At 36.4% G+C, this 21,580-nt stretch overlaps 1 protein-coding gene across 2 annotated transcripts in view; it reads right to left on the reverse strand.

Annotated features, from left to right (window-relative positions):
* KLHL2 (kelch like family member 2) overlaps nucleotides 1–21,580 on the reverse strand; it is a 53,901-nt gene that overhangs the window by 20,769 nt on the left and 11,552 nt on the right. For both annotated transcript variants that reach the window (XM_021550256.2, XM_021550258.2), the window contains exon 4: nucleotides 20,998–21,119. In XM_021550256.2, the coding sequence (XP_021405931.1) occupies nucleotides 20,998–21,119 (122 nt within the window). The remainder of the gene's footprint in view (nucleotides 1–20,997; nucleotides 21,120–21,580) is intronic.

Raw genomic sequence — 21,580 nt, forward strand, 5'->3', positions numbered from 1 at the left:
AGTACTAAGTATTTATTTACACAACTTGTTGCAACGAAGCAAACATTTCATACCTGCTTACAAATTCAGTAACAAATTCAAGGACAGCCCTAGATAATTTTAGGCATATTATCAGTATAGTTGAGCAAATAATTCTGAGAGCAATCCTTGACTGCATAAATGGATCCCGTAGAAAAATATATAAAATCATGATCAAATCAGAATACAAAATGGAAATGCGAAATTTGAGAATTGTATGGAGAAAATTATTTAATATTTGCATTCACAGTTACCCTGGCATACTTATATGAACAGGAATGTTACAAGAACCAGATTACCCATCATTATGGGAAATTTACAGCAGTTCTGAGATCACTGTAACTAACCTTGCAAAGTAAGAGATTTCAATACATTTTAGTTATCAGAAATTAAAACATTCAAGTCTAAACGTATTTTATATTCTGCTGCTAAAAAGGAAAATAGAAGCAAAGTGCATCAAATTTATCTCGTTGAATTACACATTGAGCTTTGGTTACTAGGCAACAAGAGCTGTGATAACATCTCGCTATTTTCATTTGTACCTATAGAAGTGTTGGTCTGAAAGCCGTAACAACCTGCATTCAAAAACACAGTTCTATCACAGTCAGATTTACTCTGCTGAAGCCAGGGACAGAACTAAAGAGAAAAATACCAAAATAACCCAAACTCTTCACAAATCCATCAGAAAAAAAAAAAAAAAAGACTACATTAAAACTGCAGTACAGATTAAGTTTAACTGCTGCTGATTCTAAACTGGTCAGTTATAGCTCAGATCTGTTCCAAAAATAGCCAGTAGAGGGTATCATAACTTTCCTTTAAAGATCAAAAATACTGTAATGCGCATACTGCTTCAGACTGCAAGAAATGCAGAGGTGAAAAAAAGCTCTGATTTCTTGTTCTATGAATATATATTCTAAGGCTATTGTTCTTAATATTCGAAGAAAACTGAACAGATTATTACCACAGATGGCAAATAAGAAATTAGGTACTCTCTTTCTTTGTGTCATAATTGTGGTGATGAATCTCAGAATGACTGCTAGATATCCTAGAGCAAATTATTTAACCCTTATGAGCCTATGAAGACTCTTCACTGGTTATTTTCTTTTGGCTCTCCTTCCTGCAGTGACCTGCCTATTCCCAAAGCTCTGTGTACCCATCATGCCAAATACATTTTTCCAGCCCCACTGAAAAAAAAAAAGGACTGTGACGAGGAGCAAGTATTTGTTTTAAAATCCACCTGCAATGTCACATGCAGAGTCAGAAGGGATCTACTTAAGGCCTGGAAATTGGGTCCATGTTTTCACTGGAGTAAATTCAAGCCCTTCACAACTCAACTAGATCATCAACCTGCAAATGAGGCTGCTGCAGGAGAATGTCAGGGGCTGAGGATACTAATGATGCCTGCAGCTTTTCTCTTTCCTGTTTTTTCCTGACAGCATTATGACTGGTCATCTTTGTGCAGCTGGACACATTCACCTCACGTGACCAAAACATGTGTTGAGTTTGGAAGTGAGGAGCAGCTGCTACAGGCAGGCACCTCTCCAGCTGCTCACAGGCCCACCAGGAACACATTTACAACAGTCCCAAAAAGATACATCCTGCCTGAGTGATGAACAAACCTCTACAAGGAAAGAAGGCTCAGAGGAGATGGGCAAGGGTGTTGAACTTGGGAAAGAAATACAAGAACGAGTATCTAGTGGCATACAATCAAATTTATCTCCACATAAAGGGGACTGGAGGGTGACTTTTCCTTTAGGTATATGGCTGTACCAGTAAGTCATCAGGTTATGCAAACAGCCTTTTCTAAAATAACTACAAGCATACAGTTCTCCCTCAGCTAAGCCAGGCCAGCAGGGGGAGAAGTACGCATGTGACACGGCTCAGTCTCACAAAAAACATAAAACTGAAAAAGCAACAGAAGGAGCTCTCAAGAGAACCACAGGCTTGAGAGGGCTTTAGGCCATGTATTCTTTCCTGGTGAACTGGAGATGCCCACCATCCTGACAGTGGGCATAGGTAGATCAGTAATGGGAATCGCTTTTGCATAGTGATCCAAACGTATATTTCAACTGCTATGTCATGCTTGTGTTGTGATTTCAGTATATTGCACGTGTCTCTCCTAAATCAAAACATAACACTATGTAGTACTAGGTATCTTCAAAACCGCAAATTTCACGGCAATCATTAAATGCTACTCAAGGACTATGCAGAAGAAACTGGTCAGAGCTGCTGCCCTGGAGTGCCTCCATACCAGACAAGGGTGTCCATCCCACCTGAGGGCTGCTTGATGACCTGACAGGCACAGCCCCTTGATTGGTACCACTTCTTGAACACACAAGGTTTCAGTGGCTGCCCTTCTAGTTGAGAATGGGGGAACAAGTCCAGTGGAAGGAGCCATCAGGATGATCAGAGGACTGAATCATGTGATACTACAAGGAAAAGCTAAGAAAAGTGAGTTTGTTCAACCATTAAAAAAAATAAACAAGGAGACCTTATTACAGTCCACAGCTAATTAATGTGAGGGTAGAGAAGAGCAGCCAGACTATTCTTGAAGATGCATAGCCATAGGACACGGAAAAGTATGAGCATAGGAAAATCTCACTGGGAAAAAAGGAGTTAGGTTACTTTTTCTGTTTTGTATTATGTTTTGTTGGGTATTTATTAAGCAAGGTTGGTTAAGCCCCAGAACAGGTTGTCCCAGCCAGCTGCAGAATCTCCATTCCTGGGAGATATTAAAAATTCAGGGACCAGACCTCTCAATGTACTTTTAAAAAGCTCAATAAAAGTATAATTTAAATTGATTAATGCTTTCTGCCTGTTAATTTAAATCAACTTGATTCAGTAATTTTATATCCATCCAAGCTGTCCTCTTTGCATTCCTTTTTGTACCATGAGGTTCTCCTAGACAAACCATATTGTGATACCTGACATATGAAGATGCTTAAGACAATATTTTCTTCTCTAATAATTTCCAATTTCTTGTAAATGACTTAAAATTTCTGCCAGGAATATTTACTAAATTCAAATTGATACCCATCAAAACCACATTAAGATCAGTAGAATGTCAATAGGAAAATAGTGACAGATCATATTGCAGGTTTTGAAAACGACATCCCACAACATAAATAAACCCAAAATTTCTCAGAACACTGAAACACTTTTCAAGCAAATAAGCCAATGAAAATCAGAGCAGTGTATGCCAAGAAAATTGAATAATGTACTGTCTAAAATAGAAAAATTCCATACGTTATTGCATGGAGAGGAAAGAAAATGGATCTGAGACATTAGGAAAGATATTAGTCGAGGAAAGCAGATGCATGAGAATCCAAACCCACTACAATACAACATAGACGCTCACAGAAGAGCAAGTTATCTCCTTGCTAATCACAGATATTGCATATTTTCAGTTACAATATTAAAATGAAATAAATTTCGGAGAACAGCAGTTATGTTAATGCCAGTAATAAAGAAATCTTGAGGAAATAGATTAAGGTTTAACATTTATTTTTAAGTTTTAAATAACCATTTCAGCAAACTAAGCTTCTTCATTTGCTGCTTACATTATCATAGCATGGGAAGAAGGAAATTAACATAGTGGTTAAATATAACCCAAATGATCTAATTTTTTTATTCTCATCTACATGCATCTGTGCCGTAATTAAAACTGTGGTTTGTAACTGAAGTATAGTCTAAATTCTAGGGAAATCATTCAGCACAGCATTGAAATTATGCTATTTGGGAGTATGCATACAAAAACACTAAAATAGACACAAATATTTTAAGGCATCTGTGGGATAAAATGTGGAAGTTTCAATTTTGGAAAATTCAGCCCTGCTTGAATTTCTGTATGAACAACATATGCATGTTAAGTACGGTGTTCCAGTGTTAAAATACAAAAATAAGAGGCTGCACTGGAATTAAAGATGTGCATGAGCTGCAAGCTTAGAACATGATGTCATGTAGCCTATGAAGTATACCTTCTGGATATCTTAAGTCTATTCCTCAATGAATTAAGGCTAATATCCTCAAGGCTATTGCACAATGAAGACATGGATGTATTAATTTTTCCTTTAGCTTAATGAGCCCCATGAAAATAAAAATCAGGTGCAGGTGGCAGTTTCATAGTATCACAGGAAGGAATCAGATCACTAAACAGTCCTATTCCTCCACATTCCCCTTTTAATAGATACAAATTGGTAGAGCACCACTTCAGTAAAAAATTATTGAATAATCATGAAAATGTAATATTTTAAATTATGGAATGATCTAAAAAATACTAAGCAGGTCCCAGCTTGGAAATCAGTGTGACAGATTAAAATGGAGGATAAGGAAAAAGTGTTTTACATATATGCTTTTTAACTTGCATCATAATCAGTACTTAAGAGTCCACTTCAGTTAATGATATGCAATGATAGGAAGTAAACAATTTGCTCAAAAAGCAGCTTTTGAAGAGGCAGCACCTTAGAAGATTAGTCTGAATGAACTACTAATTATTAATAAAAATGTTAGGTACATGGTTTTTTTGTTATTTTCTTGGAGTTTTTTTTTTAAAGGGGTAGCTGTGGAAGTTTTTGGGAGGAATTTGGGACGCAGTTAGTGGTTGCTGAAGTGCAGAAACAAGATTCATGAAGGAAATAAAATTACACAAGAGTCATTTATTTAAATAATACATCATAATGAGGGGTATCCATCTAGTCTACAAGGGAGAATCATACAGTCTTCCTCGGCTTCAGGGTTCTCCTACATCTTCTCTACCGGCTGGAACACTGCCTTAACCACCACATGAAAGTGCATTTTGGCATAAGCTTTCACACAAGAGAGACAGATTGATTTCCTAGTCTGATGGCTATTTTTGTTAACAGTCAGAAGCTTAGGCTTTCATATCCTTTTCTTCTCTTAAAACATACTGGCAATAGAAATGAAACATTCACTCACTTGGGAGTAAAACATCATGAACCTAAAATAAATCAAGTTTTAGATTTTCCATTCAGTGAAAAATATTGTAGACATTTTGATTTTATTGGAACAAGGGTCTTGATTTGAAGTTTGGCCACTGAATTTAAGTATGTGTATAGCAAGTAGTCTAAAATGAAAGCTCAAAATCCTTCATCCAACTTTAATTAATTCAGTGTTTAGAAGATCACACAGCTGCATAAAAACACCATCATATTTTCTTAGGGACAGCATAATTTAAACAAGACTAACTCGAGTCTGAACAAAGTTACTTCTGATATGTCATTCAGGAACTGGTCAATTTGTTCTTTAATTATGGCACCAGAAGTGCTACACAGTCAAATCATATACATAGCTACCCTGCAAAAGGATTAGAAGAAGCTGAAAAGATTAAGTAGGCAGGATAACATAACTCACACTACATGGACTGCTTTCTTCCTGTAAAGGCTGACCCACATAAAGAATCGCTGCATCAGCTGATGCTCTGAGCTTTCAGTGAGCTTCAGCCATGGCACTGAACTGCTGCAACTCAGCCTCCAGCACCACACCACAGCTCAGACCCCACTGACACATACACTCACATCATCATACCAAATATCACAACCAGAGAAATGCTTTCAAAAGATTGCCTAAAACTGAAGATGTATAGGGTTGACTAAAAACTAAAAATGTTCATTTGCTGTTCCCTGAAGTATACAAAAAACCTTTGAAGAGGCAGGGAGAGGGGAAGGAATTGTTGGTTTGCTGGAGTTTTTTGTACATTACAGACTGACTTATGACAAACAAGATTTGTTCTCCTAGTATAACTGAGCATTTTCTGGCAATTTAAAAGAGAGGGCTTGAAAGGCCACTTGCAAAATCCTAAACCTGGGCAGGAAACAAACAGCAGCATAACTGGGATAGTGGATTGTGAACCTTTGCTTGCTCTATTATTTCATTCTCTGGTACATCTATAGATGTACTTTAAGACTTGGTAGTATAGATGCATCTATACTACCAAGTCTTAAAGTAATACAAAACCAAGAACTAAAGACAACAGAAATAGCATGAAGTAGAAATTATTTCTGTGCATGGTGCTTATCTTCAATCCAAAAATTATGTCAAGATTAACATCTAATATGCAGTAAATGGTCCTTCAGTGGACTCAAAACACATTTGATTACTTCAAGCTTTTACCATAATTATGTTTGTGTAGTTTATTAAGATAATCTTTTACTTATCATTCAGTTTCCTACAACAGACCATAATTATATTCTGGAAATGTCACAGAGGATTTCCTCAGGAAAAAAAGCATTAGGCTTAGTGACAAATTTCATAAATGCTTTAATCTAGATGTTGTGCTTAAAAAAATGAGGTTAAGAGCCAAATCAGGTAGAGCCAAAATTCCCGAAGTAAATAGCATCTACAGGTTCCCATTTGATTTTTCTTTGCAGATGCACAGAAATTTAAAGCACATTTTATGATTTAAATCACAAACAGTATTAAGAAAACAGAAACATTTTCAAGGAAGCATTTATGCTTCCAAAATTTCATCTTACATGTCGTAGCATATCCTGAACCTACTTGCAAGTAAGAGAGATCAACTGTGGAGTCTCTTTAAATGACTTAATTTACTCATAATAAGCACCTTGAATTTTACAGGGACACGGACAAGCACACATGCATTCATTTGAGCAAATGACCTCTGCACTTTAAGTTGGCAAGGGCTACTTTTCAGGTTTTGCCACAGGTAGCTTTATGGTCATACAAGAAAGAGAGATATGAACGTTTACAGTAAAAGGTCATAGCTGGGACAGAAGTAGCTGCTTTCACCCAACTTGACTAGAAGCATCTCTAGCACTGCCAGGAAGTGTGATGATTTTAAAGACTCAGAGAACACATACAAACTTTCGGTCTGAGAAGGCAGTTTACACACCTTCATTATTAATGTTTAGCTAAAGGGCAACCATATCCTAGCAAGGAAAGATGACAGCATCAGGTTTTAGAATCACAAAACTTGTGATGTCAGTCCTGAGTACGTCTACTGATCTACCCAATGGTCATCATATCTGATACTCTTTATTTTTTCCTTTTTTTTTCCTTTTTAAAAAAATCATAGAATGGCCTGGGTTGAAAGGGACCTTTAAGATTACCTAGTTCCAACCCCCCTGCTATAGGCAGGGACACCTTCTATTAAACCCAGTTGCACAGAACCCCATCCAACCCAGCCTTAAACACTTTCAGGGATGGGGCAGCCACAAATTCTTTGGACAAATAGTCTATTCAAGTCTGTAAACTCTTTTAGGCCACACCATATGTAGAGGTTGTTGCTGTAATTCCTGTCAATGAAATCCCAATCCCAGCTGGCCAATAAAAAAAAAATAATTAAAAATATCTTCCCATCTAGTCTTGACAGCTTTCCAGAAGGTTTATATAATAGGTAAAATCTGGCCTTCTAAAGAGAAAAACCAACACTCCTCCCTAGTCAACTACACAAGAAAAAAAAGAGAAATCTTAGTTTCCTTCTACAGAAGGAAATGGCAAAATTTTTGCCTTTGTTAGAACAGTTTTTGTCTAGCTCTGCTCACCCAGCTAAGGATCTCCTCCAGTCTGGGTCACTCTGGAAGCAATTTTGGCATCTAGTTCAAGACAGAATCTGTTATGTCCTCCATCCTTTCCCAGTATGTGGTTAAACCCAGCATTTACTGAAATGAAGCTTCACAGCACTGCTTTGCTTCCACCAGCACCATACCTGTCTTCCCCTCTTCTGAGGATAAGGGGAAAAGGAAACCTAGGATGGAGAAGATTAGAACAGGTCAACTCAACCCAGAGCTGGACCTCATATGGTCTCACCTAACTAGGGAGGTAAACCTTAAGAGGTAAAAATGCCTGCTTTGAAACTTGGCTTTGCTAATGCTTTGAAACACTGTCTGTCTAATGGGAACACAGTTATCATTTCCAAGGTTCGCAGGTAATTATTTCCAAACCAACCAGCACAGCTTGCAAGCAGCACTGCTCATCTTGGCAGCTGCACTCATGCATTTTGCAGCAATGTTCTATTCATTCAGGCACTCCCCTTAAACATACTAACAAATACATGGATGTACATATATGTTTTTGTGCACTTCTCTTTAAGCATTCTAAAGAAAAGCTGGTTATCTTTCAGCATAAATTAGTAACTCGCTCTTTAACCCTTTACAAGTGTATGTAAAGTCTTTGAAATAAATAGACACTAGAAGAAAAATAAGAGTCCTATTTTAGTCAACTCACAGTCAACCTAGAAAAGGCCTGAATTCCCTTCCTCTCTCAAATGGTAACTTTTCCATGCCTTTAATAGCTTTAAGCCTTTCCCCAAAGCACGCTATTCCTATCATATTTCGGACCATCCAACAGTGTTCCAGGTGATAATGCAAATTTCTACAATGACATACAGGTACTGCTGTGCCATTTTTATGCTCCATTTTAAAGACACGATTTTACAATAGCAGTAATTTTTCTAAGGTGGCTTCAGTATGTTATTCTATAGTAGGAAAAGCTGTTAATGTAAAACATAGCAATATGTAGGAGTAATTCAATTTTTTTTCTTTTCGTGCATTACTTTACACTTTCCAACATTAATTTTGGTCTATGATCATGATAGCCTGACATCTAGCTTAGCTAGAAAGCAGTGAGATTTTCTATTTTTTGTCTGATCTTGAAAAAAATACTTAAACAGCTCATCACCTACATATTTTGCTACCTGCTTTCCAAAACTAAAGGAAATAGGTCCTTTGGAAGCCTGTGACACATTACAATCACCTTGATACAGCAAACCCCAACTATTTATTCCTATTTGTTCCTTTCTTCCCTAGGGATTTTTGATCTATTTATTGCTCATCATGAGACAATTTAAGAGGGACTATAACTAACTTGACTTTCAAAAGCCTTTGATATGGTTATTTCTGGACCACTCTAAGAATTACAGAGGGTTTTTAGTAGCTATGCACAACTCATAAATAGGATTCAGAAACATATAGAAATTTCCTTATCTCACCTGCCACTAACAAAAACAAAATCCTTGATATAATGTCTCTATAAAGTCTCGATAATGCTCAGGATCATTAATGACATTGTGGTCATTGTGGATTTACTAAAGCATGAGCTGAAATTCCAAGGAATAGCCAGCTATACAACATAACATTTTCATAGTCTCAGCCACCCTCGCTTCAAAAGTTTCTTTTCCGTGGGTATGCACAAATATATCTATAAAATCCTACTTGCTCTAGTGATTGGACGTTTTTATTCATTTGCTTTTGTACTTCATCTTTTGACCCTCTCTCTAAGCCTATCCTTGATATGTAAGAGGATGCACCTTGCACAGTCTGTTGGTGTAACTGGGACTTTCTACCTTAATTAATTTTTGGCACCTTTCTCATGCATGGCTCTGACAGCCCACATGCTCTCCTAAATCACTCATTGCAGAAACAATATGCAGGAAATGAATAGATGTTATATTTAGAGCTGAAGTGCTGAGTAAAAGTGTTTTATTCTTTTTATCATTTAAATTAAACATGCCTGTTTAAATCCCTCGGTGACTTCCCATTCACCTCCCACAGTAATCAGAATCACATGCTTCTGAAGGGCAGGATTACAGATCAGTATCTCTTCTGTAACACACTTCTGCCTCAACCCCACTTCTCTCACCCCATCGCCTCCTCCAAAAGTTTCTGATTCATTCCTTGGCTCTTGCTTAGACCATGCTGACATAGCCAAGCTACAAGCCTCTTCACTGCCTTTGCTCACAAGTCTCTTCCAAATAAGCAGAAACAAGTGGTTTCATAAACCTCAACCCACATTCTCCCTCCCACAAAAAAAAAAAAAAAAAAAAAAAAAAAAAAAAAAAAAAAAACCCAAAACACAAAAAACCAGAACACCCAAACATCTTCTGAAGGTACAGAGATTTTGAGACAGGGGAAATCTGTGATTCAGTCCACAAGACAACAGTCTCTCTCTGGTAGAAGGATGACTCTCTGCCTCCTACACACACTGGCACTTGATAGTCCAAGACAGTCTTTTACAGTCTTTGGACAATTTTAATTCACTCCCCATACCTTCTGATCCACATTTTAGATTAATTTTCTCTCTGGTGCTCATTCTTAGTTCTGTTTCTCCCTTATGTATTTCTCTGTGGCACCTACAAGTCGGTGCACAACTGCTCAAATGTCCATTCAGGTTCATCTTTTCATTCTTACAAGGCTCTTACCCTCCTGCTGACTCAATTTTCTTTATGAAAAAAGTTCTTGGATCCCCATTCAGTCAGCCAAAAAAACAAATTAAAAAGCATCATTTGGAGGACAGAGAGAAATAGCTGTAAAGTATCTGCAGAAGGGAAAGAAAAAAAAAAGGCAGGAACATAAAAATGTGAGTACTCAGGAGAGAGTATTTGCCGTATCTGTGCAACATCTGCTTCTCCTGGTTCTGGAGGTCCTGCCACCATTTTTCCCTCTGCCTTTTCCACAACTACAGCTGCACAGACAGCAATTGCTTTCTCTGCAAACTCCATTTGCTACTTACCTCATGAACTTCACCATCCTCTATAATCCAGGGGAGAACATGTGAAAGAATTTTATCCCTAAATGAAGTAGTATGAATTGTATTTATTCAGTTTGTCTTAACAATACATAAGATACTGAATAGACATGTCCAAGAGACTCTTTAGGAAGACAGCCCAGCTCAAGAGAGAATCAAGACACCAGGTGAGTGTTTCTGCCTGCACTGATCTCTGGGCTGGCAGTATGCACTGTACACATGAGACTGTGCATGCACCTACTGCAAAGGCATGCTCAGCCTCACTGCCAGGCTGCAGCTTGGAGATATGGAGCTGCAGCCACCTAGCTGTTATCAGGCTACCAGTTTCAGCAACCCTTAATGCTTTCCTCACGCTGAGCACACAGTGTGATTTCCTCCTGTCACATACCACCAAACAAGCCAGATCAGAAACGGAAATCCTTTAAGAGAGCATCAAACATCTATCAAATAAGCATGAGGCTTTGGAGTACATCTTCAGCCACATCAAAAACCCAGTTGCTCAGTTAGAAACAAATACAGGGGAGTGACAATATAGCAACCATAGCGATTCTGCAGTGCACATAATAATAATGTGCCCCCAAAACACAGGCAGTTCTACTTTGCACATATATAATAGCTAAAATCACAAAATATGCTATGAAATAAATAGAGAAAAATACATTTTAAGTTCATTTAAAAACTGTCAGAGAACAAAATATTAAATTTTCCAGCAAAGCTGTTTGCTTAGTATTTAGGTCAGCAGCTCTTAGGTGAAGCTTATTCATTTAAAGCACAAATTAATGAAGCTTATATTTGTAATAAAATACGCCTGTAAAGAGATCACGCTCCTCTTTTGCCTTCCCTCCTACACTCATTCTCCTGACAAGCAGGCACATACAAGCAAATGAAGAATGCCTACTAGGATTATTTCAGTGGAAAAAATGAGATCATTTACTGTTGCCTGACATGTCTTACAATGCATATAAATTCAAGGAGTGTGCCACTATCTCTCCTCCAGCTATGCCACATATCAGTTGTGCCCTCATATTATTAAAAACCTCAAAATTGTTGTCATAAATACAAAAATAGGTCAAAAGGAGGTAACCAGATGGTTGCTTGAAGCCTTGAGTATAAAATACATACAATAGCAAAACACGGTGGTAGTCTTTCAGCACACAGCCAAAGAGCACACTATAAGGCTGTTTAGTCCAGCATTAAGTTCTTGCCCAGTAAGACCTAAACATGTTTTTGTGAATAGGGTTTGTAATGAAACTCATGTCAGCTTGGATTTAACTATCTCTCTGCAGTGTCAGTGAGGCCCTAATATTATTAGAACTGTGCTGTCATAAAAGAATAAAAGTGAAAGTTTGGATTACCATGTAGTTTCATCACACATCAGAATTTAAAAACATCAGTTAATCCTGTTTTAATCATAAACTCATTAGGATGAGCCAGTTTCATAAAGCATTTTAACCTGAATGACTCTGAATACAACTTCAGACTTTGCCAAAGCTTTCATAATTTAGTATCTATGCCTCAGCAGCCAAAATGGAGATGAGCAGAAAGGCCAAAGGCTTGTTTATTTTTAAAACTCTATAAGATGATCCAATAAAGAACTCCATCTCCTCCTAAAGCTTTAATAATATCTGTGTCAGGGAAATAAGATCACCAACCATCAACAGTTTTTGACACTCTAATAGCTTGATTACATAAAACATTTTTTGAAAAAGAAAGTATTTTCAAGAACTTGTGCAGTTGCCTCAAACCTATTAAGAAAGAAAGGAGTGAGTTAATGGACAGAATGTTTTAGGTTTTCATGAAGGCAAAGCAAAAAGTGATGGTAAAATGAAATATGATGGTGGAAATATGGTGGTTTCAAGATTAATCTGAGTCTGGAAAAAGCCAGCATAGGGAAGATGAGGGAACCAATGCCCATAACAAATACTCTCATTATCTCAGAAACAAGCAGGATTGTAACCTGTCACCTCAGGGCTCAATAATTAGCACCTTACTCATGATATATTGAAGGCAGGAAGCCAAACATGTCCAAAATTGTATAGATTATTTGGGAATCAGAATTCAGTATCAACTCAGAAAAATAAAACTATATGAATAGCTTAAAATACAGCTGTACAGTTTTAATGAAGATTTGGCCTATCAGTTTGTGTAAAAAAACATGTGCTGCACTGGGATATTTTGCTGAGACTTCCTGGCAGGTTAAATTTAAGTCACAGGAAACAGAAATTCACAGACTTCACTACTAAAGATACTAGCAACATACCTTACGTTAAAGTCAAAGCTATTTTCATATTTTGAAAAAATCTGCTGTGGATACTGACAGGGAAATCAGTGCAATATTGCTTCACTTTTTTAGGAACAGTAAAAGAAACGACTTACACCAATTTACTTCAAAAGCATTATCTCTAGAAAGAAAAAAAAAAAACCACAACAAAATAATTATCACTGCTACGTTCAATAGGATTGGTATTACCTGACCTAGCTGCATTCTTTAGAAGCATGCAGACTTCAGCAATAAATCAGAGGAATACTCGTGTGGTCCAATACTCTGTCTCCAGCACCTAACATGTAAGCAGCCATGTACTGCAGGAAAGACTTTGGAAGCTAAACCAAGATGGAGTGACTGTCTAGGCACTGGGGAGATGCAAGAGGAAATCTGTACGAAGAACCAGTGGAGACAGGACAGGGACAGCCATATTGACAACTCACTGGCTTAAAATATACCTCAAAATTCTATTCAATTAATAAATACAATGGGGATTATTTTTATATGCTTTTGTCAGAAAAAAGTGGTTAGTATATAGAGGCAAATAAGTAAAGCAAGTAAATAAAAGTAAATAAAGGCCAAGTAAATAAAAGGTCTTTATGAACAACAAGTCAGCAAACTTCAGAGATGCCAACCTGATTAGCCTATGGTACAGCAGTAATAGTTTTATCAGGTCACTTGCATCTGCTAGAATGCTGTGATGCTTCTAGCTAGAAAAACTGCTATCATGACCCAGGCTGTCACCACCAAACTGCACTGTCTAGAACATCATCATCTATTTGAAAATCACTCAGCAATTGCTGATAATTTAGAATAAACTCTTCTTTAGGAGCCCTGCATTTCAGTAGAGTACACAACTGGGGACATATTGGACCTGTATTAAGTGTCTTTTGGTCTCCTGGTGACATGCAAGGTGTTAATCATGACCAGCGGGGATGTAATTGCCTAGATCCAGCCTACCAGCACCCACTCTTCTCAAAATATACTTCTGTTTAAACTATTCCACTTTCCCTAGTTACCAAAAGCTTTTTATTAAGAGGTGGCTAGAGGCACACCTATCAATGCACCAAGATCAGACTTATTCCTTTCCTTCCCCTTCTAGGTTTCTAAGTGTGGCATTTTTTTCCACACATCTCTGTTTTAGGTTCTCTGAAGGAAAACAGCCATTTCCCATAGAAGCAATTTCAGCATTACCTTCTCTCAAACCAGTTTCATATATAAAATATGTATTTTATATTTGAAATAGAACCTACTGCATTATAACATTCAGTGAAAGCTTCACAGGATTCAGTTCAGTTGAATAAATATTTCTTTTATCTCTTCCACCCACTTACACAGCAGCAGGCACACTTCCAGAACACAGAATGCTTGTCTCTGTTCAAGCACTGAATTCAACTCCTTCCTCTTACAATGCCTAATCACACATTTGTAAAGTCAGCCTCGGATTCTAAAAAGGAAAATTCTACCCCAATTAACACAGAAAACTTCCAATATTCATAAAGAAAATATACCCCTTTGGAAGACTCCTTTGAAAGGGAGGGACGTCTTTTTGATCCAATAAAGGAAAAGATAAGTTCTGTAGTGTTTGAAGGTATAACTTATTGGCAAGCCTCACAAACTCCTGAAAAGCATTCCAAGTAAGATATCTAAAGCAAAACTAGTTCCAAAACACATGCTTTATGCTCTTCACATATCACAGTATATGAGTTAACTCAAAAAAAGACAGTTTAGTCATCTGTTCATATACACAAAACACTTGTTTTCAAGGATAAAGCTTGACAAGTATCACAATATTACTAGGAGTACTTTGACTCCTTGCTGAGATACAAAGTTAGTATGACTCTGAAGATTACTGGAATATAAGCTCTAATAATTCGATCATGTATGTGCTCAAACACTGTGGCAAATATTAAGTAAAGAGATCAGTCTCATAAACTAGCTTACATTAAGTCATCCTGTATTTTCTTCAAGCTAAAAGCACACAAAACTAGCTGTTGTTGTTCAGCTGAAGTGCAATAGTAAGTTGTTAAAATGGATATTCCATCATGATCCCAAATTCTCTTTTTAATTAAACTCCTGTGAATGGTGTACCTGACCCCTAGTAGAAAAGGTACTGAAGGAGAGAATCTGTGACTATCATAAGACACAGATGTAAGGGAAAAAACAACTCCATTACCAAATCTGACATTCTCGTAATACAAGTTCCAAAACAAACTGGTAGCCCCTAAACAGATTATTTCACATCCTACCCACATAAAAGTGCATGGAGTTCATCATAAGCACACAAATTCTAAGTACAATACAATAGTTTATTCTGAATATTTTTATCTGATTTTATTCTAGTGCTTAGCCGAAGAGCAAATAAGGAACATTTCCTGCTGCACAGAATTTTATTTTTGCCTTTAAATTAGTATCCAGTGAAGATCAGGCACAGTAAATGCAGACCTCATGTTTGCATGGACTTCATCTTATTGATCATACATAATTCTACTACATTTTATTGAAATTAATATCTACTCCTTGCAAGTTTGTTGGGTTTTTTTTGTCCTCCTCAACATACACAAGTCTGTACTGTTCATTATTTTGCATTTTATTTTGTGCAATGCTCTCTTCTACATTTTTTCTTTCAGTTTTAAAATGACTTGTACATATCTTCCTTCTCTCCTGCCCTCCCACCGCTAAACCAGATGTAATTTTACAAGATTTTCAGTAGGCTATTTTTTTCTATTATTGATGAATTTTAAAATATAATTAACATTTCTCCAAAATGCAAATAATTAATTTCTTTACATTTTTTTATTAAAACTGATTTTAACATGTGGTTATACTTTGGAAGCAGACTTGCAAATTAGCATCTCTTCCTAACAGAAAATTCCTGGTGTGAACCTGAAGTCTTGCCCACTAAACTTACTGAAAGCCATGCTACTGTTATTAAATAACTTGCACTGGTTCCAGTTTTGGTTCATTACAAGTATTATGTTAATAAGCATAAATGCTTAAGACAACAAATCCCTCAAAATGGCTTTTACCAAAATGAAGAGGTGCCACAATTTCTTTCTCCTATTGTTTGATTACTACCTTCATGTTCTCATTCTTACTCTCTCTACCAGCACAAACATACAGTGACTACTAGAATCAATGTCTTGTTACTGGAAAATCAATGACATAAAGAATCAAACACTATTTTTTATTCACAAGATAATAGTTTCACTCTTGTCTGCAGTAACAAGGCCTTAATGGACCAATTTGGCCAATGCATGTTAAATATGTAGATATAGGTAAAATGGAAAGAGTACAGGAGAGCAAGAAGAATGGTAAAAGATTTAGAAACTACTATCTCCAATGATGTTTAGCCTAAAGAAAAAGTATATAAATAAGAACAGTCATTCAGTATATGAGATTATTGCAGCAAAACAGCAACAAGTTGTTTTACAAGATGACAGAAGGAACTACCATTAAACAGTTCTTACACAGACCAGGAACATTTAAGTCAGATACTACCTACCTTTTGAACTAGAAAAACTATTAAATCAACTGGAATAAACCACCTAAGGATAATTATCCACTTTTCATTGTTAGATTAAATATGCTCTGCCAAGTTTAGATACATTCAGTCACTGTTTCACTTCACAGAGCTCAGTAGCAATTATCTTTTATGCTATTTCCTGTAACATCATATTCCTTCTTCTTTGTGCTCCTTTAACATACCCTCAGTCCAACTTACGGCATGACCCAATGCTTGTGGGTCATGCCACAAATACAGTTCAGAAGCTGACCATCTTAAAAACCACACATCTATCTTCTTAAGCTGTGGGACTTCTCTGGGTTTTGGTGTGAGGCACAGGCTCATTTTCAACCTTTGAGATTTTTCAGGATTTCAACAACCCTGTAACTGATCAGCTAGAGGTGATGACGTCCAGCAGGAATAGTCAAAGCCCATAGTACCAAACATGGTACTGTAGAAAGTCTATCTTAGTAAATAGCAGGGACAACATTAGGATCTTTTTTGAGGATTTCTTGGGGAAATGAGCTGCTTTTTTGGACCTTGTTTTGACAGCACCTTAAATCAAATGTGCTGTCAACTCTTATGCCCACACCCAATGACACCATACAAATATAAGCATCTCTGTTGTACTTTTTATGGCAATCTGTGTGAACAGTAAGAGTTACAAAGAAAAAAATGCATACATATTACTGTTCATAATATGCTTATTACTCTGCAAATATTGTTCTTGAATAATTTCAGAAAATGAGCAGAAAAAATGATATTTCTTGAAAACAACCTTATTCAGGATTCTGGACTTCATGTTTGTTGTACGTAACAAAATTCTTTAAAGGAAAAAGATATGCTAGGACAGAATTATACAATTGTAAAAATACAATTCTTTGTGATTTTCTCTTCTACTATCTTTCATCTTGTTCAAAAGCAAGACAGCAGTAACAGCAAAGTAAAACTACCTGCAATCCAGGCTGCAGGGAAACATCTACTCCCAACACTGGAGTATGCTCCTAGACTTCAATACACTAACCCCAAGTATTGAGTGAAAACAACTGACAGAGCTGTGATCCAAGTTAAGAATAACTCAAAAATCCCCCAAAAACCCATGTGGGGTGGAAGTGGAGATACAGAGTGTTATGCTGTCAGATGTTTTTTTGAGTTCAGTGATTTGCTTTATAAAACCATCCAGCAAATAGTTGTACAAGCACAATTAAAGAAACTGAGACCTGTAGAAGGGAATCAGAAAGGAACCCAATCACCTAACACATAGATTTGAATAAACAATTCACCCTGTGTTTATTCAAATCACATTCTACTCAGCCTGTATCAGGCTGACCTCTAAAGCCCATAACAAATCCACAGGCCACCAACAACTGCAGGAATTTCTCCTCCAATATATTTGTGCTCAGGAGAGGCCTGAGGTGTACAGCTGACTAAAAAAGGGGCTGCAGTGCATTCGCATAGCGTGGGAGATTTACTCACGCATGAGCTTCTTATAGTAACCAACTCTCCCACATTGTGCACTGTATGTAGCTAATACCTATATGGATATCAAAAAAATTTGATATGGAAGAAAGTTGATTTGCTGTCTGAAAACATTAGCTCGGATATTCCCTTCTTAAAATATGAAGAATGAGATATTGCACGAAGTCTGACATTTAATTTCATTCCTAAAAAAAAAAAAAAAGGGGGAAAAGCAAAGAGTTAAGAATGCAGAAAAATATGACTTAGTATGAAAATAGAGCAGAAATACTGGTATGGCATTATGCAAAGTTAGTGCCACTAGAGATGTATTATAAAATAACTTGTTCTAAATGAAGGACAAACACTAAAAGAATGTACACATTCATATACCAGCCGTCTTATTGTTGCAGGCTGGGGGGAACCTATTGAACCAAGAACTGAAGAAAAGAACAAATGTTCTTTTGTATTTAACTAATGCAGCAATAACATCCAGTGATATGGCTGTGTTGATAGTTTATGGGCTAAATGAATGTTGTTTTCTCCTCAATCACTGACTTACACCTAATTTTTATACTTCCACACCTGCCCAAAAACATACATAAGTTGGAACAAGACAGTGGGGAGAAAAAAAAGGAGAGCTCTCACTGACAAGCTGCAAAGGCTTGTCAGTCACGAAGCACTCTCCTGTCCACATCTAGATCAATTAAGATTCTAAGGAAAGAAGCTCAGAGTTAACCTGCCCCTTGAGAAAGACCAATGAGCTGGGCTACGACTAGGTATTCCTTTATAATTAGTTTTCATAAATATACAATGCAGCTATTTTAATACTAAGAACTACTTAGCAATTCTACATTACTTAAACATGAAGCTTGCACACCCTCTTCAAACATTGTATCACATATTAGAAATTAATTCAATACCTATTTTTACTATGTATAACCTGAAGAGATGGAATAATACACTTGAAATCCCATCACGGGTATCAGAATAAGAATCATAAGCAGCTAATTAGAAGATGACACACCAGTTCAACACATTAATCCAAATATAAAATGGCATCTTTAGTTTTTCACACTTCTGTATTCCTACAAGATAAATTCCTAACCACTACCAAAATTTCACAATATCTTCTAGGTCATATAGAAAAGAAATTGAGAGCTAGAATTAATCTCAATAGTATGCAACACACTTACAGAGAGAACACATTTTTAACTAAGGCCCGACAATCAGCACTAGGTTTCTAGGTTTCCAGAAAGTCACAGTAACAGCTTTCCCATCTTGGCTTTCAAGCATAAGTAAAAGAATTTGCATCAGTATATTTATTTTTATCCACAGTGTTTATTTCTGCTATAATGCAAACAAACTCTATATATCTAATAATAATAATGCAAAAAGGATGAAAGTGACAAAGTAAAGGTAAGTTTACATTCAATACAGTCAGATTACAAATATATTCACCATCAACATTAAAGTGCAACTATATTGGAAAAAAATCAAAACCTAACTTAGAAGCCTGACTTTCTTCTCAGCACTCAAGTAACCACAAACTTGTAATATCACTCACCCAGCCATATTATTTATGCTAATATCCCCAGCATCATCAGATACCTATCTTTAGACAGATAACTGGAAGCCATGAAAATTAAAGCCCTATCAGACTCATGAGTAAACCCATGGATTTCTGGCCTTCAAAGACTCCTGTATAAGGAAGAAATGTAATGCCTTTCCTCCCCATTAATATGGAATAGTCAGCATTGCCAAGGATAGGTGACATCATCTCCTCCTAGGCAGCACCTACAGCCAAAATACAGTAGGACTGCCTGTTAAGTCCACTCCAAGGTAATGGATCAAATGTACAAGATTAGGGTCATCAAGCTCTGTCAGCAAGACAGAATATTCTACTTTATGGATGAAAAGCCAGAATGATCAAGCAGCAAGAGCTCTGTTAGGGAATCTCTGACACCTCTGGATCTGCTCAAGGTCTTCCACAGTGATACACAGATTTGGTCAACCACTAGATTGGTAAAATACAACAGAATTTCAGTCTCTTTTTTTCACTATGTACACTCATTGTCAGACCAGAACAATTCCTCAAAAAGGAAGATTCTTAAGAAACAAGGTGTTAAGAAAGACAAGAACTTAGTCTTGCAGAATTAAATTACTTATGATATGACCTAAGATATAGAAGTCTTAGTAGCAGGATATTTTGTTTCAAGATGGAGAGTATTTCTCATTTCAGGAAGCATTCAATCAAGCACGGCTAAAACAAGCAGTGTCCCCATTGGATTCAACAGCCAATGAAATGCTATTAATTTCAGCCTAATGTCCAGTAAAACCAATTAATTTCAGAATACATAACAGCAACAGAAGTTTTCAATGACAAATATAGCAACATGATTTTGCACCCCGCTAAAGCAGCAAAATAACTGCTAATAACCAGTTATTTGGTGTTGGGCAAGAATAGAAAGAAGAGCATAAGAAAAACATGAGAATTAAATGTATCACCCCTTGTGCAACTAGTTTTAAACTTATCAAACCTCTAGAACAAATCTCAAAAGATACTGGAAGGAAAATCTACTATGTCCATCTTAAGTCTACCTCCATTTAGAAAATATTAAATGCAGGAGGGTATGTTTTCTAAGCTAGTGTTTATTTTATTCTAATTGAAGCTTCAGATTAAGGTACACCCAACTGTAAAAACTTATTAGCTCTATGTGGGATGGACAAAACCTTCATGATAGATATTAGTTTATTTATTAAAAAAAAAAAATAAAGCTAAACATTTCTGCACAGCTGGTCACTGGCAAGTTACAGAGATTGAGCAGGAAAAAGTACTTTATTTTGCAGGCTAAAGAATAAACAGGACAGCTTAATTGGACAACATGGCTTCACATTAAGGAATAAATCTATGTTGCTTATTATTATTATGTAAACTTCACATAAATATTAGAGAAGAGGTGGTACAGAAGTGGCTGACAGCATTAATTTTAGGCAGAGTAGACTATTTATTTTATTGGAATACATAATGTTTAGTTGCAAAGACCACTAAAGTCAACTAACTCTTCATTTACTTGAATTGTCTTTGAATTTGACCCAGAATTTAAATGGTATGACTACTTACTATGTAAGCACAAGGTCTGAAAAAATTCCAGGTAAAGATAAGATTTTCCATGCTGGAGTTGAACCACAATGACAAAACAAATGACGCTGCAAAGTGCAGCTCATTTGTTGCAAATAATATTCTCACTCTTACCTGCACATTTTCTTCTGTAACTTGAATTTCAGCAGTGTAAATATAATCAATAAGCATCCTTAGAGTCCAGCCATCAACTTCCTTTATTCGAACTTTTTTTGCTCGGCTTTCACTCATCTCACCTACAAACACAGTTTATTAGTCAAGTAAACAAGACAGAAGTAAAGCATGAATATAGAAGTTTAACAGCAGCAGAAATTTTGTGTATGATCAGTCGTGATAGTAGAAAAACTTCAACATTAATAATTTAATTTCTTTCTTTCCTTCCTTCTTTCAGTGAGGAAGAAAGATTTTATGATTTTGTTGTTATCATCATGCAAATGTTACTTGGGTTAATACTTTTGGCGCAGGTAACCTATTTTTTCCAGAGTACAGTATCAGGAAAATATCGTTAACAGACCTAAATATGACACTTCAAATGCATACAAAACATTTTGCTGGGAAAGCAAGATATTAAAATACTCTAGCTTTATTAACTTCTTAACTGAAGGAACATACCAAACAGAGTCTGAACTAAATTTATATAAATAAGAAAAGTTACATCCCCAAAGAAGAATTAACATACATATTTCTTTGCTTGCCT

This window comes from Lonchura striata, chromosome 4, assembly GCF_046129695.1.
Source record: "Lonchura striata isolate bLonStr1 chromosome 4, bLonStr1.mat, whole genome shotgun sequence".
Taxonomy (NCBI): domain Eukaryota; kingdom Metazoa; phylum Chordata; class Aves; order Passeriformes; family Estrildidae; genus Lonchura; species Lonchura striata.